Raw genomic sequence first — 23,489 nt, 5'->3', positions numbered from 1 at the left:
CCTGTGCCCTCCTAGAGGAATATTTGTCCTCTGCTCTGTCACTAGAAGCAGGAAAACTTTAAAATATTCTTCAAGTTTGTCTCAAAAAAAAAAAAAAGAGAGAGAGAGAGATGTAAAGTGAAAGGAGGGGAGATTTCAATTCCTGCACTCAGAGAACAGCAGCATTAACCCACTATGCTAACTAATTGTTAGTGTAGGTAGGGTTTCTTACATAATAAGAAGTATGAATCTCTAATGTCTGGTATGTTGCAGTGCTTCTAACAGTCTGTGAGTCATGAGGAACAGTGGGGGGAGACGTCAGTAAAATGGGAGATACACTAGATGGCACTAGGAGATTATTTAAACTACCTCCTGGACTCACTTAAAAAATATATTAGTGACAGTTTTACCATAAACTCTAATGTTTGCCATTATTAACTGACTGTAAGGATACTTGATTTATGATGGCAGGAGAAAAACCTGAGACATCAGGGACATTATCTGAACTCTTGGACAGGTAAGACACATGTGTAGTGTGTGAGTGTGTGTGTGTGTGTGTGTGTGTGTGTGTGTGTGTGTGTGTGGGTGTGTGTGTGTGTGTGTGTGTGTGTGTGTGTGTGTGTGTGTGTGTGTGTGTGTGTGTGAGTGTGTCTCTGAATGTGTGGTTGTGCGTGGCATAGTGAGTGCAGGGATGCTCATGGTAGTTAACTGATTTAGAGATATAGCATTGCTGCTAATGTGACTCTGAATCCCAAATCTATACATCATAGAAACAGGCAATTTTTTACCGCAGATGTTACTGCAACAATTGGAATTCTTTCTGAATCCTCAGGCTTGTGTTACATATTGCTGCTTATGGAAATCTGAAAGATTTGGTTATGTATAACAAAGGTACATACCTTGCTTAAATAATGTAGATAGGGTCTGCATGAATAGAGCATTACAATGTGACTTATAATGCAATTTAGACTCAATGATTCCAGCAAGTAAAGTACATTATGGTCACATCTGCAGGCTCTGAAACTGCTTAAGTAGTCGGCATCTTAAAATGACAGAGCATAACAAGCAAGCAAATGCAAAACAATAGTATCTGCAGCGTGCCACTGAGCATGGCAGTGACTAGGAAATTAAGTTGTAGACAATCCTAAGTGGGTGCCTCCAAACTTTAACCCCCCTCTACAGGCAAATCATAAAAAATTATTTAATCGGAAGATTGCCAAATTCCAGTAATAACGGCCACACAGGTACAAAACGCACTCTCTAAAGCCAAGAATACAGCATCCATGGGACCAGATGACATCCCGGGCTGTGTACTACATGAACTACAATATGTGTCGTGTTTAATCATAGCCTCACCTCAGGTTTCGTGCCCACTGAGTGGCGCAGAGCTACAGTTATCCCAATCCACAAGGGGGGATCCACCTTGGATCCCGGAAACTACCGTCCCATCAGTCTGACAAGCCTTATCTGCAAGGCCATGGAGCGTATTATCATGGAACTTATAAACAAAGACATTGGCAACCTTCAAACACTGGACCCCACCCAGTTTGGGTTTGTGATCTTGTCTCCTGAACCTGATTGACTTCTTTGAATCAGTCTCCAGAGACATGGACAAGGGTAAGGTGGTCCACACAGCCTATCTAGACTATGCCAAGGCCTTTGACACCATCCCCCACTCTGGAATCATAGATAAACTTACTAAGTTGGGCATTAATCCCTATGTCACCCAATGGGTTGCTAAATGGCTTACTGAAAGAACCCACACTGTAAAAGTAGCCGACTCCAAATCCAGCTCCAGACAATTGACAAGTGGAGTACCTCAGGGTTCAGTCCTGGGGCCGCTCTTGTTTGGCATCTACTTCTCTGAAGTACAGGTCAACACTAAGGGACTCTGGCTAACAAAGTTTGCAGATGACTGCAAACTGGGAGCCATTATTGAATCCCCAAATGATGTGGATACTCTACAAAAGGGCCTTACAGAAACAGATGCTTGGTGCCAGAGCCATGGGCTCAAGCTCAATGCCAAGAAATGTATTGTTATCCCCTTTGGGGAAAAACATGTATCCATGAATTACCATATAGGTGGCAGTACACTAAACACAGAAAGTGTGATAAGAGACTTAGGGACACAGGTGGACAGTGGTCTCACCTTCGATAACCACATCGCCACAACAGTCAGGAATTCCTTCTATGTGGCACACCTCATCATGAAGGGCTTTTCATCCAGAAAAATGGAAGTCACTGTCCCACTGTACTCATCCCTCATTAGACCCATTATAGAATACAACGCCCCATTTGGTATGTACCTCTCAAGACATCTGCAACAACTGGAAAGGCCTCAGAAATACCTCACTAAAAGAATCACAGGCCTAAAGCTGATGCCCTACGCTGACCGCCTTAAAAAACTCCAGCTATACTCTGTCGCATATCGTCTACTCAGAGGCGATCTCTGCTTAACATACAAGGCCATGTCAAACTCAGAGCTGTTGGACATGCTACACTTAAAGAAATCCCAATCCCTCAGAGCTACACGCTCCAGGGATCTAAACCTTGTCATCACAATAAACAAAACATGCTGGAGGGATAGGTTCCTGACCCAGAGACTCCCCAGACTCTGGAATAGATTGCCCATACATGTCAAGCAGCGTGCCTCTTTGGACCTCTTCAAGAGGAACCTTGACGATTGGATGGGAGAAAGGAAATTCACCCCAGGGATCACGTCAGTCACCCTGCTAGACAGGGGTCCAGAAAAGTAAATAATGTGGGAAGAAATAGCCAGGGAATTGTTATGGCTAGGCTTGTATAGGCCCTAGGGCTGATAGCCTAGTACCAACCTATGAACCTATGAACTATGAACCTATAATTATGAAACTGTACACTGAAGAAACTAGGAATGCAGATGCAAAAGGAAGTTGCTTTGTACACATTAAGAACTGGTCAGGATTAGACGTAGGCAGCCACAGTATTTGTGTCCAGGAAGGAGATAACTTTCTTACAGCCTGCTAGTGTAAAACCACTCTGAAACTGACATGCAGCTCCAAAAGCAATTGCAGCATAATATTACAATGTCTCCTATAGGCCATCACATTTGTTTTCTTTTTTTCAATATCCCGGAATTGCAAAGAAGCACTTGCTGGTTACAGGTTTTTTACAGGTTCTGTATACATTATATAATGTGTTTTGTCTGTACTGATTTTTTTGTTGTAGCCTACATCAGATACAGTTTGCATTCCTGCAGAAGTCAGTTCTTCTAATTCCATCACCGTGGTTATTTGGCTGCAGGAGAAAATAAATTCAGGCAGTGATTGCATGGTGGTTATTACAAGTCAGGTTACATTCTGAATCAGAAATGGAATTTTCCTGCATCTGACTGCGATTTGATTAGGTTATTCAGTAAGACCACTAGTAAGTAATAATAAAAAATGATCTCAAAGACACTTTCCCATGTTTTCAAACTAAGTAATGTGTGTGGTGATGCCTCAAGACCAGAGTCCAGAATCAGCCCTTCATAACAGTATGTGCTCCTTGTTGGAAAACGAAAAAGTCTTGTCTTGTCTTTCTAGCTGTTCATTAATAAATGCTGTATATCAGCAGAAGTTATTTTCTCATATTATAGCTGCATCAAAAATATATTTATATTATGTGCAGGTAAACAGAGTGGAACTCCAGTCATCCTGGTTATGGATGATGTGGACGGAGTACTGTGTCTTGTTAACACCATAATAAATAAACTTGTGCTTGCGATTACAGTAAAAATAATTTATACTAGTGTAGCAGTGCAATGTTGCTCATGTTTTCTTACAGTAAATTAATGAAAATGCATATGCACAAATAACAAAAATACAGTTCATTTCTAAAGTAGACGTAGATAAAGAATTTGTTCTCAAAATCTATAGCGTTTCTAAAGGTAAACATAATACAGATGTACTTTTTGTGCCTTACCTTCAACTTTAGGCTGAATTATGGGCCTCGGCAGTCATAAAAGACACACTCGGAGGCTCTCAGTAACAATTTTCTCTTTTTTCATAGAAGAATGAAGATTTATTACCTTTACATGTCACTGCTGTTACTTTGCCTGGTGACAGCATTCATAGTGACATCCAAGCTGAAAATATCCTATTTCCAAACAAACCCTTCTGAGAAGCAGCCCGAGATAAGGTACGTTATGGTTTTAAATTGGATTATGCTTTTCTCCAGTCATTCACACACTCCTGTCTCTAAACCATTTGGCTTCAAACTTAATGAAAATGGTAGTACACCCTTCTACTGCAGCACTCTGACTGAGAGTTTTTGATTTCTTGTACATAATGTTTGCATGTACAAATTTATCATCAGCAGCAGCAGCAACACATCTCATTTCACTGACGTTCTGAGAGGTTTCACTGATGGGTCTAATGGTGAGTCAGTAAATCAGCCTAAAATCCTAGATACATTCATAAAATAAGCAACTGTTTTCTTGTGGAAGAGCTGCCTTCTGTTCAGTTCTTTTTCCTTTCTTCCTCCACTCTGTCTCTCTTTCTTCAAGTTTCATACTCAAGCTTTTCAACATCAAAGCAGGTAACTGCCTAATGGACATTGTGGTACAAGTGACACTGGTTGGTGGCCAGTATCTCCCAGCTTGTAACATACTTGCCTATTTTTAGAAGTCTGCCTCTAGTGTGCCTTTGTAGCAGTTCTGTTTACCAACACAGAATCTCTGGCCATACTTGACCTAGAAGTATGCATGTTCATTGACAAATATGAAACAGTAGATCCAGGATACTCTACTAACTTGCAGTTTTGTCAACAAAGTGTAGTGTGTGGGTTTGATTGAGTGGATGTGTGATTGTGTGTGTTACATCTGAAAGAGAAATATGACTGGGCAAGGTAAGTGTATGGCTGTTGAGTTTAGTGCAGGAAGCAAGTGCATGTGCAAAAGTGTTTGTGGGTTAGGGTCAGATACTGGCTAAGGGAGGCGATAGATGGAGCGTTGTATGTGTGAGGGAGGTGAAAGTGTGTGCGAGTGTTATTGAGTAGGGTCACAGTAAAGGCTAAGTAAGAGGAAGGGGACAGCTCTAGTGTAGTGCTAGTCTTATGGAAAGACATTTTGAAAGGTAAGGTGTGAGGTTAGGGTCAGGGTCATGGTAGGGTTAGTAAGCACAAGTAAAGTGGTGCAGGGGGGCAAATATTTTGAAAAGTTTCTGCAATAGTGTCTGTTGCAGGTTACTGGTTTCTCCCAGTGTATACAACAAGAGAGGCCATCAGCAATTATTTGTTTAGTAACAGATGTAAACAGGTGTTCAAATAGTGAAGAATCCCCTATGAAGTCGGTATTTTCTGCCGGTTTCATAGAGAAAAGTGTCTTTGATGAGGGATAAAGTACATACTAAAAAGATAGTAAGCAAGGTCAGAGTGCTGGTACAAATGCTGGCACACCTAAGCTTGACCTTACTTCACTTGTTGATTGTTGAATGGGTTTGTCTTTGAACCACTATAGAAAATGTTGGTGGCCATGTAGTTGTGCAGAAGCCTTGGGACCTTGATGAGTATAGTAGGCAGCTAAATCTTTGTGAGTGTGTGAGTTTGATAGTTACTGTTAGCATAAGGGTTGGGGAAAGAGAAAGATTTAGTGCTGTGGATGTGTGCTGGAGTATGCAATGTGCATTTGATTGTTTTATATATTGGTAGTGCTATGAAGAGACTTTTTGCTAAGATAAGGTGTTAAGTTTGGGGTTAGGGGCATAGTTAGGGTTAACAGACATTAATAAGGCAGGCAAAGCCCCCCCCTGCTCATCCTTACTAATGTGTGCTAACCCTAATCCTAATGTTTACCTGCCCCACACCCCAGTCTTACATTTTACCTTAGAAAACCCTTTCCATAACACTACAATTATTCAGACCAAGTGTTTCAGAAGTTAGTGGTAAGGTTTTGCGTAATCAATTTCAAAAGGAAATGATTTGTTTTCATTTTGCAATCAGTTGTACTTTTGATTTGTTGAGTTTGACCATAGGTTTGTTTCAGAAGTGCTAGCATTCCTCGCTTGTGATTTGATGTTTGTGCATATTGGTATTTCAGCATAGACTCATATAACTACATACATACATATCTATATAACTATATATATATATATATATATATATATATATATATATATATATATATATATATATATATATAAAACTATATATATATATATATATATATATATATATATATATATATAGCTATATCTATGTATATATCATCATGATCAACCCCCTTTTTTCATTATTTATGTGGGTCGAGTTGTGGGGAGCTTGCCTCCACATTGAGGTTTAAGGGAGCTAGCCCCCCTGCGAAAAAGAAGTTTAAAGAAGAGCAATATTTGATATTTGCTCTTCTGGATTTTTTTTTTTTGTGAATCCTGACATTTCAATGGGAAGATATTTCAGCCCATGTACCTTCAGTTTTGCATTTCATGTCTCTGGATTCAGAGCCCCGCTCCTACCTTCTGACTGTTACACGTCTTCTCTCACTCAGTCCATCCCATCCACCTTTTAACTGGACCTCTTCATCTCCTCTTGCCTTCTTCCTGCCTCTCCCAAATCTGATTTACTATTTACTGCACATATGAGCATACCACTGTAATCTGTTCTCTTTGACCTTCTCTACAATTAGAGCTACATTTGCTTCTGTTCTGATGTCCTAATTTCGTCATCTGTCCCATAGTGTGCATCTTACTACCCATCTAAGGCACTTCATCTCAATTACTTCTAACTTCCTCAGCTGCTCTGCCTTCACAGCCCAGGTCTCTTGGACATACAAAAGGACTGGTCTTATCATTGTTTTGTACACCTTACTTTCCTGCTTCCTTGGAATTCTGTTACACACTATCCTTAAAACTCTGTGTCAATTGGATGCAGCACCTCTAACTTTAGGAATGAGCTCCTCATTCAGACTTTTTTCTTCATCCGCACTTCCCAGGTTCTTGAAGGCTATTAAACTATTCCACTATTTTTCCTTCTGTGTCAATTTTCAACTAATTCAGATTTCCCCCATTTGTTGCCATAGCAATTGTCTTGCCTGTATACAGTTTCAGCTGGCTATGGTTTGAAAGGTCTAGACTTGGAATGCTGAGCCCCATACTGTCAAGACTGAATGCTCAAAAATCTGGACTTATATGTACTAAGTCTGTGATTGCCATTTCTCAGAATATTCCCTTTTCCACAAGGTATGGTGATTGTGGAATTGGTACATGTATCTATCTATCTATCTATCTATCTATATATATATATATATATATATATATATATATATTTATATATATAGATTAGTTGTAGACATATACATAAGTTTGTGGGGTATGGGCAGCTTGGACTCCCTGTAAACAATAAGCTTCAAGGAGAACAGCAATATTTGATATTTGCTCTTCTCCTTCATTTTTTTGTCTTTTTTTTTTTTTTTTTTGCTAATCCTGACATTTTAGTAGGAAGCTATTTCAACCCATATGCTTCAGTTTTGCATTCCATTCCCTTATCATTTGCTAAAATTCCTTTTCAGAGTCTTCTTATAATGCCACATCATCTGTCCTCTCTGACCTGTTTGCTGATGTAGTCTATCACCATTATGAACAACAGTGGGCTCAGAGGTGAACCCTGATCACACTCACTTCCAAAGGGAACCCCTCTGTGAGTCCAAATACCCCACTTGCATCACTGAGTCCTCAGACATACCCTACCCTAATTCTACCAATGTTTGCAGGAGTTTGAATCATCACAACACTGCCAAAATCAGCTTTCTTGGCAACTTGTCATATGCCTTTTTCCAAGTCTAGAAATGCCTGGTTTAAATCTTTTCTCATCTGTAGCTTCTACTCCATCATCTGTTTCACTGCAAACATTGGGTTGGTTGTACAGCATTCTTATCTGAATCCAAACAACTTGTCTCTTATCCAACTTTCTATTTCATTTACAAAGCAGCATTTCAAGCATTTCCATGCCATGTGGCAGGAGCTTGATATTTATGTTCTGCGTGCAGCTGTGAACCTTCTGTCTGTTATTTTACACTGGCAATTGAATGCTTATTCTCCAGTAATCATGTTGCTCTCCAGCCTCCAAACTGTGATGCATACGATCAGGAAGAATGTCTCTCTAACAATCCTACCATTTTGATCATATGATATCTGCCATGACTTCATCTTTCCCTGACTTCATTTTCTTTAGTGAAATTTTTAGCTCTTCTAGGGTGTGTTCTATTTCCTCTTTCTTGCATCAGTACAGTTTTTGGGGGGGGTGTTCTTCATTCAGAAGCTTCTTGAAATACTCCTTCCATCTGCCTTTGATGTCCTCTGGGCTGGTGAGCAGGCTGTTGCTGGCATCCCTGATGAATAATCATCTTTCTCCTGCATTCCCTGTGTCATCTGTTGCCTTCTTTCTTGCCATCTTGGCCAAGAACATGGCTGAAAGGGGTCCTTGATGACCAGTTCACCTATCCAGTTCAAAAATAAATTAAATTATTTTTTTCACAGCAAGAAAGTAGACTTATGGGTCTATATGACTTCGAGTTTCTCCTCTTTTCATTTCTTTTGAACAAGTGCATGTCTCCAATCTTGAGAAATCTCTCCATACTTAAAATTATATGTGAATTGACTGATGTAATGGTACTGTAAATTCACATTGAAGTGTTCTGAGATTATTATTGCTAATTCTGTCTACTCCCTGCATTTTGCTTGGGTCTAGTTTGCATAGTACATTTTAAACATAATCTAATTTAATTTAATTTCAGTATTTTGTGTTACCTGGATGCACTTACACAAATTATGCCCCTTTGCAGACACAATCTGTTTTACATAAGATTTCATAAATATATGTATATAGCCTGTTGTGTTCAAGAATAAATTTTAGAATGTACACACACATTGATGCGTATGTCTTTACTCCTTCATTTTATATATCTAAATAATTGTTCCCTATTGTGTTCAATATCTTTATATAATTTTTCTTCACATTTTCCCTGATCTTGTCTCACATTATGCTTAATTCGTATGCACAATTTATTTATTTATTTCACTTTGCAAAATTATAGTTTGACTTTGTTTCCATTTCTTATATTCTTATCTCTCATTTTAATTAAGTATCTTGTTCCTATGGAAGAAAATCCTCTTGATCTTGCGTGCCTAGATCCTGATGTTAAACTTTTTTAATTTTATTTTTTTGCATTCCAACAATTTCCTTTGCAAAACTTGCCGTATACTTTCTGATGTCTTCCCACTGAATGTTTTGCTTCCATGTAGTCTGTTATTAATCGTCTTTACATTTTGTTAAGATAACAGTTTGGGAGAATTATCTGGCAGTAGTTTGACATTTATAACCCCATGATCACTATATTTCAATGGTGATAATACTCGACATGAAGTACCAATTATCTCCTCAGGAGCACAAACGATATCCAGTATGTTCTGTTATGTATGTTCTGGTAGGTGTGTTTACAGTCTGCAGTAGTTGTTGTGCCTAATCATATGTTGTAAATCATTTCCTTACTAATGTTGTGGAATCAATAGTATTCCAAACTTTCTGGTAACTTTAGCTCCTCAGTTATTATGTTTTTCCTTCTATGTTCCATGCAAGAAATGTATAAATTTGCCTAGGTCCTCAGCACTTGACTTTGGTGGTCTATACACTCCAAGTGTAATCTGTTGTCGTTATTGACATATTGTACACTTACTCTCTTGGGTATAATTCCTATAATTTCACCTCAGGAAAATGAAATTTCATTTTTAATAGCCACAAATCTGTGTCTTGGGAAATAAAGCAACAGAAGCAAGCATCTTGTCCAGCAGTAGAATACATGTCAGACATACACTCACTAGACTGAGCGGTACACAAGGGAGAACAGCATTAGAATTCCAGTACTTAGAGTAAGAAAGAATCAGTTTTTTTGTTTTGGTGCTAGATTCGCTAGAAAAAGGCATTTTTTTTCTAAATGAAAACTAAACTAATTTCAGAGATATAGTGACAATTAGAAATATACTTATGCACAGCACATGAAATACTTGCAAATTATGTATACAACCAGGATTACAAACTAATTTTTATGCATTCAGTACATACAATGAAAATATAAAACTAATAGTTGAATAAATGAACAAGGTTGTTGGGCTTAAAGATACCTCTAGGAATGGCACATACAGAAAGTTAAGAGAAAATAGATAATTTTTTTGAAGCTAATAAGATTTACCATTCTGTATTAACAGCCGTTCATGCCAGCCAATGACTCATATAATGTTCCTGAAGACTCATAAAACAGGAAGCACGACTGTCCAAAATATCTTATTGAGGTATGCAGATCGAAACAACCTCAGTGTTGCTTTGTCTAACTACGGGCCCATACATCTGGGTTACCCCAAGCTTTTCTCTGCAAAGTTTGTGAAGCGTTCTGCAACTGGACAAAAATTTGATATTATGGCTCACCACCTGAGGTTCAATCTTCCTGAGGTAAGATGAATCTATGGTAATCAAAATGTGTTCTATCCTAGGTATATAATGGTCCTTAATAAAACCCTATTTTAGGATATGTAACTGAACTTCTTTATCTGCAAACAGGTGATCAGAAAGCCATACTGTTTCAGGGTGTAACACAAAGAAAGAAAATAATAATATAGAAAGTAAATAATATTGACATGACTCATCTGCAATACTGTGTATTAAGAATTCAATACCTAGAGTCAAAAGCTAAAGACTCAAGCACTAAAACAGTATGGCAGTACTGAAATTTTCAAAATGAAAAAGCAAATTTTATCACTGCTTCGACTATGATGCAAGGTGTATAAAGTGACAGATATTACTTTTTTTAAATGATTACTGCTGTTCATAGTCAATCAGTATCAAAGAGCATACATTACTGTGTTTATGAGGCAATGCAGATTAAAAATCTGAACTTTCATATGTTTTACTTATCATATTCTATAGTTTATTTTCTGAGAGGATTTAAAACCATTGTTGCCCATATATGAATATGACCTGATGAAAAATTATGAAAATATAGAGAACAGAAAACAGTGATGCAAAGAAATCTGCATCAGAGGTTGGAAAGGCATGAAAAAGATTGTTTGTTAATAATGTTAAAATTATAAGTTGAAGGGGATCCATAAGTCAGGAAGCATTCACTGTTTTAAGGCTTGAATGATGCAGGGACTAAAGGCATTGCACAGTACAGCAAAGCAGTTGGCTGAAAAATGGGTGACTGGATTCTGAACATTTTTCTATGGGTGTTTTCTTTTAAGGTGGCACTACAGTATCAACAACTTACAACTTTAAAGTTAAAAATTATCTCTGTACGTAGTCAGTAATATTTATTAAAGATTGTTTGGAGAAATGTTGGTAGTTTGTGACAATGAGTTGTCTAGTAATGATTTATTTGTGTGTGACTTTTGCTCCCGTACCTACCAATTATCAGGTATCCTCCAGCTCCAGAGGGGCCACAATCTGGGCAGACATAGGGGTTAGTAGGGCATCCTGACAATGAGGGAAGTTCCTAGCCTCTATCCTTGGGTAGTTGATGTGTGGCCTGTGTCACTGCAGGAGCCAGTATGCCATTTCAAGCACATATATGCATCCATGCACCTGCTACTGAGGCTACAATGTTCATGGCTTGCTAAGTTAGATGCATGCCTCAGAATCACCCTCAAGCATCATTACTTGTCCCTTGGGGGAGGGTCTGAGGAATAGGATAATGTCATTCTGCCCCTCCTCCCTGAGAATAGGAACAGTCATCCTTCCCACTCCAGCTCAACCAGGTTCTGTGCTCCATACTGAACACAGTTCACCTGAGGCAGGTCTTTATCCCTGTATGACAATGGAATTGACTTTGCAATGATGATTTTAGAAAGGAAAGTGTTAGATGGTTGGTCAAAGGGGGGGGGGGTGGAGGGAGCTCCCGTTCCTTCTGTGGTATTTAAGAAACAGAGTACAAAGGATTTGTCCGGTTAAAATCACTTTAGCTAACAGATCTAGGAGGCTCTCTCTTTCTCTCTGTGATACCATCCCTGTGGGAGGAATAAAGATGTCTTGCTGAAGTTTCAAATAGTTTATTTAGTTAAGAAGGCAGATGGATGAGATTTCTTGCTCTAAAAGTTATAAGTTTAATGCATTAACCACCTTGGCATCCCTTTCCTTTTCTTCAATAAAAGAGTTATTCTAAAACTCATTTAGCTCAAGAACACTCCTTAAGGACAAACAAGTATTTCAGTTACTTGACTTCAGCATTTCTTACTTCTCATAAGCATTTAATAATATATTCAAGATAATAAAGCCAAACCCCGCTAGCTGCAGACATGATATGTTTCCCCCTTTTTATGGGTTCATCAGTAGAACATAAGAGGATAGTTTGGCCATCCTCTAAAAAGACCCAGGTTTCAAAAAAAGTCTGATGTCCATAACTTTGTGGTGACTGCAAAATATCCCAAATAAGAACCAAAATGACAGTTAACAAGGTTGCATAGAAAAATCTTGCATGGTCCAGATAAGTGCATTTTAAAACTATAATAGTAACTAATTAAATAACAAGAATATGCAGCTGGGCCTAGTCAAAAGTTTAGAAACCCAAAGTTTGTGTAGCTACCTCTACTGGACCTGCAGAGGACCTTACCAAAATATGGGGTTTGAGGGATGAACTGAAGGAAGGCTCCATCTCATACACCTGAATCCCGGATGCTAACTGGATCCAGAGGACAGGAACATGATAAGATACAGAGTTCCTTACCTTCAGTCTTTTACCAAGTCTCTGGAACAATCAACAGACCCACACAAGATAACCAGAGCAGTCTTGAGTTATAGGAAGTTCAAGGCTACTGAAATCACGCATCCATTACAGCTTGCCATTTCCCAACCTAGACTGTACCTTCCTTTTCAAGGACGGTTATACCAGTCATGCCCTGGGTGAATTTATTAATACCAAATGAACCAAACCAGAACTATGGTGAACCGGACAGGAGAACAACCAAATACAACAAAAGAAAGTATTCCACAAAGCGGATACACAGAAAAATAAAAGCAAATCCTTACTTTATTGCAACAATTCACAAAGCTTTCGGGTAGTGAGTCTTCCTCAGTGTGTATAAAAACCAGTAACAATCACATCATTTAAATACAAATGTCATACTGGCACAGCCCAATCAGATTTTGCAACCAATTAATGAAAATGAAAATTTAAAAAAGAAAAGACATAGTAAAACAAACATAAAATTTACCGCCAAACTAATGGTATTGCTATGGGGACACTGATAGCTAATGCATATGTGAATATCGTGGTAGCTAAATGGAAAGAATGATATATATATATATATATATATATATATATATATATATATATATATATATATATATACATACAATGGTCCATCAGAATATAAGGACAACATACCGGTTTTTAAACATTTTGTAGATGACATCTTTTTGATATGGGATGGTGGAAGTTCCCATTTAGAACAATTTATTGAGTATTTAAATTGTACAACAGATTTTTTAAAGTTTTCAGGGACATATTCTTATGACAATATTGATTATTTCGATGTTAGTCTAGTTAAGGATGAATATAATCAAATCAGTACCCATATTTTTTGGAAGGATATGTGCAAAAATAAATACACTCATTGAAATAGTATGCATACCCCGTATACGTTTAAGGGTATTGTCAAAAGAACTAGCAGACTAACCACTAATGACAGAAAGTGCAATGACGAGTTAAATATTATGATGGAGGAATTTAAACAGAGGGTCTATGAGAAAGATCTACAGTAGACGTGTCCAACCTGCGGCCCGTGGGCCACATGCGGCCCTCAGAGCTCTTCCATGCAGCCCTCAACCTTTAACTGCAACATTGATGTACGCATGCACCAAAACACTTTTTTTGTTTTGTGTTTTTCATTCCCATTACTTGTAACGCTAATGTTGGTGTGCGCATGTGCCAAAGCACCCTTCTGGTTTTGTTTTTGAGCCAAAAAAGGGTCAGTGTGTTTATGCCATTATTTTGTGCCAAACAATCAGTGTGTGTGTGTGTGTGTGTGTGTGTGTGTGTGTGTGTGTGTGTGTGTGTGTGTGTGTGTGTGTGTGTGTGTTCTCGCTGAAGAGGGACTCATGTATGGATTTGCCGCTGTTGCCTTTGAAAGGGACAGCAATTACCTGTGTTAATAGGCAAGTACGGAGTGAGTGAGTACATGCATGAAAGCAGAATTGCGTGCGTGAAAGTAGAAGAGTGTGTGTGTATGTGTGTATATGTGTGCATGACAAGAGAGACGCATGCACAAAGAGGCTAACAATGATCAGTCTACCTACTGAACACAAACAAGTTAGCTCACAAATATATCATACATTAAGAGTACACTTTCATTAAATTGTGCTTTCCTGACAGGGAGAGTGTTGTATTGAACATGAACTCATATCTCTTAACTCTATGGATTTTCAAAGAATGTCTGAATTTTTGCCTCATCTTCCAATTTGTGTCTTTTGCTTAGGAAATAAAAGTAGTCATCCAAGGTAATGCAGTTCCAGGGAGTAAGAATGAGACAGCAGCCTAGGGTTAATGGGTCAGTACTGGACTGACTATGTGGGACTGTAGCATATAAAGTTGTATGTTTTTTCAGACAAACAAAAAAGCACCTAGTACTGTTTTTTTCATTGGTGGATTCTAAGCAGTGGTGGATTGGACAACAGTAAGCATAGCTTTGGCGGATCATCAATACTGGCAAATCAAGTGGGCACAATGTATTTTTTTTTAATGTTGGGGATTTTAGTGTGTATGTGTATGCTTATGTGTTGGGAGTGCTGCAACAGTAGATGTTTATTAAAGACGCAGGCTTGCGAACTGTAGAGAATATGTTTCTTTGTTTCAAAACCTAATACTTAGGAATGCATGCCAGAAGTAGATTTTTTAAGACATAGCTTCTTGCTATTTACAGTGGATGGATATTTACATTTAATGGACAATGTATTAACGTGGGCCTGTAGGGTTCTGAAGGATGCCAAGTCTACCACTGCCAATGTCTTGTAAAGTGACCTGGAAATGGATATTTGGATGTTACTGAAAAAATATAGTAAGTGGGCTTGAAATATAGTTTAATTAAACAAAGTTTACTTTCAATTTACAGGCCATAATTTACTTTATTTCAGGTAGTCCAGATACTGGTAGATTGTATACCATTAGACTTAATTAGGGAGAGCTGTCATTCTGGGGAAACAAGCAGCCCTAGTTTCAGTGAATGCTCTGTGGTTGCTTGCAGGTAGGAAGTTGCAGGATGTTGATGCAATGTGTTTTATTTATTATTTTAGTACATTTTGTTATTTTAAAGCATGGTTTTCTTTGATGCAAAAGAAGGTAGAACTGAATGAGCCATATAATGTTTAACTGACAATAATGGGATAGAAAGATTATAAGTGATGTATAATGTTTACAGCTACAGTTGTTTCAATGGTGTCTGTGATGCATAACTAATTTTGGGCCTGTGTCCCACTTTTATTTTTTGCTTTGTCCAAATTTCTTGCTCTAAGGTTGAGAGGTATGGTTCCATACTAAATCAGAAGTTATATTTACCTTGGAAGACTTTTCGGCATAATTATGAAAAACAGAGCCTTTTTAATATCTCTGCTTATTTCCAGTATAAACTGCCATGTAACCTTGCAAATAACCTTCTTATTAAGCTACTTTACTTCTTTTGGAATTGACAGGTATGATTCATCTGTTCGGACATAAGCATAGAGTGCTAATGTGACTTTGATTTCTTGCAGCACTCTGTGGTTTACATAATCACAATAACTTTTCTGTGTTTCTGGGTGTGTAATCAATTTAACAGTTTTAAAGATGTTTTCCAAGTATAAATAAATATATAATAAATAAATAATCCTCTCTACACTTTGAGCTATTGACAAAGTCTGGGAATTTGTTTTTTTCAAAAGCGAAGGTCAGCATTACAGCTCAGTAAACTGTCAGTCTGTGAGTAACTTCTGCACAAATTAAAATGTGTGAATGTCAAATGGCTTTAGATTGGAGGGAAGTTTATTTTTATTTATTTTACATTTGTTTACCGGGAAAGTCCGATTGGACACAGGTCCATTTTCAGCAGAGGCCCGGGGAGAAAAGCTCCAAAAATAACAGAAAACAATATAATACAATACATGAGAGAGAGAGAGAGAAAGCAAATTATGGATGTAGTACTCATACAATATGACAGAGATTACATCTCGTAACAGTGAGAATCATTGAGGTACAGAATAAACTTAAAAACATTTTTTTACAGTTATAATTACAGCAAGGCAAATATCAATGAGTTAAGTTTTTAGGAGAAAGCTGTTTGTACATAGCTGAAGCTCTGAAACAATCTTTTGGTATGGATTAACCTGGGGATTGACACAAGTTATATGTTTACACCAGTATGTAGCATTATAGTTTATGGTTTTCTTATTGATTTACTTTTTGCTGAGCGGTTGTTTGTTGATTTATTGGTGGTCCTTTTGGTAGTGGGAAATTACATGGATGAATCCATCTCTATTATGATTTTTTTTTCAGATATTTTGACTTCCAGACAATTTCATTCAGTGAGTGATTACTGAGGTTGCCTATTTTACAAGTAGGGGCTTTTGAGTGTGTGTGTGTGTGTGTGTGTGTGTGTGTGTGTGTGTGTGTGTGTGTGTGTGTGTGTGTGTGTGTGTGTGTGTAAGAAAGAGAGAGATTTAATATGTGTACTGAATATAATGTTGCAAATGGAATTCTTAGTTAAACATGTCCCTCTTCTTGGGCAACTAGACTTGAGTAACCAATATTAGATCTTAGCCATTCAGCTGGGAAAGGTTAATATGTGGATTTTCCATCTGGTTTGATGAAGGCTATGCTACTTACCCAAGGACTACATTTATGGCTGTCCATCCAGCCATCATGTTGCTGAACTACATTGTTTAATAATGAGAGGAGCTTTTTACAGAAGTTGAAGGTTTTTGTGTCAAGAACCTATCCATAAAAAGTGGCTTGTTTATGTTGCAGTGAAGGCTGTGGTCTTTGTAGTGAGCGTTTTAAGTATAACCAGTATTTCTAAGGTAGAGGAAGTCTCTTAAGGCAGGATCTTTCTTAGCCTGGAAAGCAAGCCAATGATGAAATTTATAGGGGCCAGTGAGAGACAGAGGAAGCAAGAAGCTTTTTAGTCTGTTTGAATAACTAAGTGAACTTAGTCCTTTGACCTTTTTTGTCAGAAATGGTTGTAGCCTTTCTTTTGGCAGGGTGTTTTGCTGAGGCATATGCCAAAAGGGGCACTGCACTCATTAATGGCTCTTGACCTCCTTGTCCCTGGATGAGATACCCTTACTAATGAAGTGGGCCATGTAAAAAGCTTTCCTTACAACGGAGACAACGTGGTGGTCAAAAGTCAGGTTTCTATCAAACCTGGGTGCCCAAGTACCATACGACTTATTGTGTGCTTACAACATTGTTATTAATGTGATAATTTGTGGGGACATCACTCTCCTCAAAGAGGATGATGATGCATTTTTTGGCATTTAGCTTGAGGCCATATTTCTGGCACCAGTTATTTGTTTGGGTGAGGCCCTCTTGTAGCTTATTCAGAATTGTTTTATTAAGTCAGTAATGTGAATTATTTACTTTATTGCAAATTTGTTGGGTTATGTTTGTGGATTTTAGTATTGTAGGACTGCTGATGTTGACATTTTACGTAGTTAGACTGCTGGAATGGTTTTCCCAGTGAGAAATGCTAGTGTTGTAGTGAATATCTGTTTATTTGTAAAAAAAAAAACATATATATATATATATATATATATATATATAGATAGATATATTAACTAAGATATTAGAGTTAACTGTTAGATTACAGAATTAGAATTAGAATGAGAATTAGAATTTTAAGGCAAATATTAGGAATTTATTACATTTATTCATTGTTCAAATGCACCTACAGTACAGCCAGGAGGTCGACTGTGGTCTTTCGGAGCAACGAAAGAGTTAACTATATGATATATTTTATATGCAGCCCCAAGACCATTTCTGTTCACTCAATGCGGCCCCAGCAAGCCAAAAGGTTGGACACCCCTGTCCTAAATGTTTAGATAAATTAGCTTTTAAATCTAAAATAATAGCAAGAACTAATCACATCAACCATAAATCTCTCCCTGGTACTAAAAGGAAACAATACAGACATTGAAGAAATTCTGTATTGTTTAAAAACAGTATGAGAAAATTAATGCACAGAATAATAGTATAGAAGCTAAAAAATCAATTGGTATGTTTTAAATATGAATATACAAAACTTAGTTTAGACAAAATAGGAAAAACAGAAAAAAACAGTTTCTATATCAAAAATAAATGAGCAAATTAAAAGGCTGAAGAAAATAAAGCTTCAAGTAATGACATCATTCCTGAATTATATCAATTGTTGTTTAGCATGTTTTTTTCTCTCTTTACAGAAAGTATTCACAGAAACTAAAACTGCATTTAACATTCCTCCTTCATGGAAATATGCAATAATTTCTCCTTTATTAAAACATGATAAAGGTCCATCTCTATGCTCCTGTTATATACTTATATAATACTGAATGTTGATTACAAAATGTTATGTTAATCCTTGCCAAAAGACTAAAAAGGTATTACTTGCATTAATACAGAAATACCAAACTGGTTTTATATTAAATAGCAATCATATGATAACATCAAAGTAAGAATTACTTTAATTGATCATGCTAATAGCAATGAAAACTTACTATAATTAGCCTGTTATGGTCAGGGTCTCATTTCTGATGTAATGTAACTCAATTGCAACTTTACAAGCACTTGCTAGGCAGCCAAGAATAGGCTCTATTTCCAAACATAAAACATGCTGTTTTCCATGCTACACATTTTTGTAGCTCATCCAAGCTTATAGTGCCTTTTTTGTAAACTTCCAGTTCACACACATAGCTCCTTATGGCATCCAGAGCTCTTCTGGGTCTGGCTTCTTTAACCAAGTGATTTACCATAATTAGTAGTATGAACAAATTACACTAAGACTGTTAATCTGGGATGTCCTGTAGTAGAGAGATAAATCACTGTCACTTAGTATTCATATTTTCATGTTTATGTTCATATTTTCATAATTGAGAGACCTATATGTTATTGTTGGGTATGGAGTGATATGCCATGGTGGAAGACAGGAAAATGCATTACTAATGTATATTTACATTACATTACCTGACATATTGCTAGTTTCTTGTTAGTAATTATAAAATAAACAATATTTCCATATGTACTTAATACTTCAGGAAACAAGAGACTTGCAAACTGTTACGTGACTTCAGATGAAACCTTAGGTCTTGTTGAAGAAAACTGTCTTTGATATTCATATTGTAAGTAGCACATTTTGAGAGATACCCAGTATTATTTATATTGCTAATTATACAATTAAGCATATGCTTTTATATTTCTGTAAACATCTCAATAAACATGCACTAAGAAAAGATTGTCTTGTCATGTGAAAGCTTATGTCTGGTTAACATAAATTTTCTAACAATATATGTTTAGGTTGTACTGTTTCCATGACATGACAATTTGTCTGTGAAAATTTTGCAAAAAATATAATTCTAGGTTTGTGTGCATTATAATATATAATAGCATTTAGGGAAATTCTATGGAAGCACTTGTTATCACTGTAAAGAATGCTTCTTACTGATTACATTATTTGTACACTTTTGATAGCGTTTGTTGTTCACAGAATATTTACCCTTGTTTCTCTTGTTTATTTTATGCTTTTTAAGCTGATTTTTCAGAACATGCTCTGGAATGCAACGTGTTTAAGATGCTAGAGGTGTGTCATTCCACACCACAGAGGTGTTAATGAGTTAAGAATGAATAGTAGATTAGCAGATGTTAAATTTGAAATGTTACTGATAATTTTAGTTCAGTTACTAGGTGTCACTCTTCTCAATGCAAATCAGGTCTAGGTTAACAAAAGCCAACTGGATTATATGGAAGTTTATTTAAGCTTCCTCTAAAGATCAGCTTGTCTATGAACTAAAATGTATTGAGGTAATCTTCTAAAATTCAGGGATCAGATACCATGGAATGCCCCCCCCCCCTTTTAAGTGGTGGTTGCATTTGGACACAAAGCCAACGGTCAGTCTTGTTGAGATCTGGCATAGAGATGTAAGATACTCTTGTATGTATCAATTTCTGTATTGAGCAGGACACATGCAACAGAAAAACATAGTTGTGAGGAACACCATGCTGCAATTATAAGCACTCTTTTGAATGCTGTGGAAAGTCTTTTGATTAAGGAAGAAATTAATGACACAGTCACCTTTCCCTAATATTAAACACTGGTAGATCAGCAAAGTTAAGCATTATGTTCTGAGTTTTAATCCAGCTGTGTATAGGGACAATTTACCAGCTTATCACCTAACCTGCAAGTCCTGACACTTGTGGCCAATACACTAATTGCTCATGGGTCCAGACAACAAGTCTTGAGAATCCACATTTAGTCTGTCTTGTAAAGCTGCACTTTTTCCCAGTGGGAAACTCGAATCCAAATCTGTAATCTTCAACATTTCACAGCATTGTTAGTGGTGAGTAGTGCTTGTTATGACCCCTTCCACTGAGGATGTACACATTTTTTGTTGGTTTATTTTACTGTGGATCTGATAACGAGGTTATGAAATTATAGTAATCATCTGGCTCCTTGGGAAAGCTGATTGGATCTGTGAACTGAAAGATGGAAAAACCTGGAATGTTTAATAAAGAACTTACAGTAACTATGATTTTTTTTTTCATTTTTCTATCTTTTTTTCCATTTTGGACCCTACAGTCTGATTATTGTCATCCATCTGTAAATCAATCAGGCTATTTGTTGCCCATCACCTGGGCAAGTGAAATCCAGGTAGGACCATCATTTATGCTTCCATTAGAAGTGGTTTGAGCTTATTCTGTTTTAAGCTCTACTTCTCAGTAATACCCAGCGAAGCGCCAGGGAAGGGATATGCAATGGGATGACCCAACCATCTCAACCTCTTAGCACAAGAATTCTGGACAAAGCCAAAATAATGGGGGATACAAAGCCCTAAATTCAAGGACATATTTTAAATATTTCTCATATACACTTAGAATGTTGATAAATTTGCAATTGCAGACATTTTCTGAAGGATAAAAACTCTGAAATTCAAATGTCTGCCATTATTTAAGTCATTTCAATCAATGATTTCTCAGGAAAAGGTACAAATGTAAAAGGAACAGACCAAATATATCAGGCAAAAATGTGGACATTCTGCTAAATATTGGACAGTTGAGAGGTTGCTGACTGTAGAGGATGTCTACTCACTTCTGCAAGGGGAATTCTCTTCAAGCAGCCCTACCATTGGGAAATTGCACTGCTTTGCGTTTGATTACTGACTGAACTAATACTCATGAATACTGGAGAATGTGCACATGGTGACTTAAGTCTCATTTCTGTACAAATCTTAGCTAATGGTTCTTTAGATTCCATCTTGTTTCTCAACAGCACCAGATGCTTGAGTTCTATATGGACAGTAGAGCCTTATATCAGTTTTTAAAAAGTTGCATAATTCTTTCTTTATCTCTCTTTTGAAATAGACACCCGTATCATCATTGATGGTTAAAGGAATACCAAACTTGCATATAAGTTCCTGTCAATGTTAGCAATTATTTTACTAACTTTGGTTGTGTCATGTTTTATATATGTTTTAATACACTCTGAATCCAAGCACCCTGTTATAAAATGCATCTAAACATGGAACACCCGTTCATTTCTACAAAGCCAATTTGTAAATTTATAAAAGATTCACAAGGAGGTGGAAATTCTATAAGCTTAGTCTTTTCATCTTTTCTAGTACTGTAACACCGATGTGTAACACAAGTCTGACAATAAGTTTGAAATATTGAAGCAAAACCAAGAGCCGTACAACTTGTCATTACTATAGCAATTAACCCTCTTTACCAGCTTGAGTCACATCATGGTTTCCATAGGCAAACATTTTATAATAAAGCCTTTGTTGCCACCAAGTAGACATCCAGAGAATGCCAAAGACAATCATGATGCAATGGTAACCTGCATTTTTGCAATAGGTTTGCTGTTTTTCAGTAGCTTTGTCTTGTGCATATGTTACTTCATTAGTGGAGATATATTTGTATGCGAAGGTAAAAGAAGCTCTGCATGAGTCAGATAAAGCTGCAACCTTGACTGTACAGACAGCTATACCATTTTCTTTCATATCTGAAAGATATACTCATTGGTGACTATGAATTTTATGACTGAAATGGAGGAATATGATTATAAAGCATGCGATAATTGTGCAGTATAAATAACATTTTTGGTCGGAGTGCATTTTCAGGTCAGGAAACCCCTTTGCTTCAATAACTATCCTTAATTTTGAATGACAACAAAGACATAATGAAAATCAATGAAAATATTTATAGATTTACCTGTAGTAACAGTAATCACTCTTGAAAGGGTAATTAGTTTTGCCACCTGTGTAGAATACACAGAATATATGCGGTCACTTTCAACAAATGTCACTTGGAGTATACACAGCATAACCTACAAATAAATAAATTATTTCTATGACAACAATCATCAATATGAGTCAAGGAGTGGAATTACAATGTCCTTTAAGTTATTATGCTGATCATGATAGACGGATGCTAGATTTTAAAGAGAAATACAACAACTGAATGCAACACAGTAACAATGAGGAGAGAACTAATTACAGTAAACTCTCAGTTAACTGGCACCCATGGGGATTGGTAGATGCCGGATAACTGTAGTTTCTGGTTGCTTGAGAGTTACTATTAAAAATAGGCTTGATTAATACTGTGCCCTATACTGTTTGCCTGGTTTGACTTGTTCTTAGGAAGGGAAGAGAGGGAATTTAATTCTATCTTCCTTTTTAAAACTCTGAAACTCTAAAAACGTAAGGTATGTTTCTGCAGGGGGGGCAGAAAGTACAACACATGAAAATTGTACTGTATTTCTTTGATTTTTTTTTTTTCTGGTTGCTTGAGAGTTCTGGTTGCTTGAGTTCCAGTTAACTGAGAGTTTACTGTACAACTGAGCTTGACAGCTCCATTATGGAAGCCATTATGGAAGTAGCAGCTATTAGCTGTGCTTAGGTGGGGGACATAAGTCCCACATATAGCATTAAATGAGGAGGTGTGGTAACCAACAGGACACTTTTATCTGCAAGTACTTGGCTTATAACTCCTTGCACAAATCTCATCTTTTCATAACAAAACAATATAAAACGTTTGTCACAACCTGAAAGTCCAAGTGCAGGAACAGTAGGTAAGGCTTGCCTAGTGCTAATGAAAGAAATCAATTTCTAGTGTCCAAGTAGAAGTTCTGGCATATCGGGGTAGATTCATGTTTGAAAAGGTTTTATACTGCTCAGAATCCACTGGTGACAATAGCTAGCTAGTCAAAGGAAAATTCTGTTTTGGGAAATAATAGTTGGTTTGATGCCCTTAAAGGGTACTTCAAGTTATGACCCGGGAAGTGAGCACTCCATAGCAGAGACAT

General features: G+C 37.1%; 1 protein-coding gene across 1 annotated transcript in view; it reads left to right on the top strand.

The window, feature by feature from the left end:
- Nucleotides 1-443: 443 nt before the first annotated feature.
- The window catches only part of LOC122800517 (galactose-3-O-sulfotransferase 2-like), a 91,093-nt gene continuing 68,047 nt past the window's right edge, over nt 444-23,489 (top strand). Inside the window, exons 1-3 of the mRNA XM_044069955.1 lie at nt 444-496; nt 4,009-4,137; nt 10,191-10,431. Of these exons, the coding sequence (XP_043925890.1) occupies nt 444-496; nt 4,009-4,137; nt 10,191-10,431 (423 nt within the window). The remainder of the gene's footprint in view (nt 497-4,008; nt 4,138-10,190; nt 10,432-23,489) is intronic.

The sequence above is a fragment of the Protopterus annectens genome, chromosome 4.part0 (genome assembly GCF_019279795.1).
Source record: "Protopterus annectens isolate FY-2018-M chromosome 4.part0, PAN1.0, whole genome shotgun sequence".
Lineage (NCBI taxonomy): Eukaryota > Metazoa > Chordata > Ceratodontiformes > Protopteridae > Protopterus > Protopterus annectens.
The sequence above is the reverse complement of the archived record's forward strand: the minus strand, read 5'-3'. Positions and strand labels throughout refer to the sequence as shown.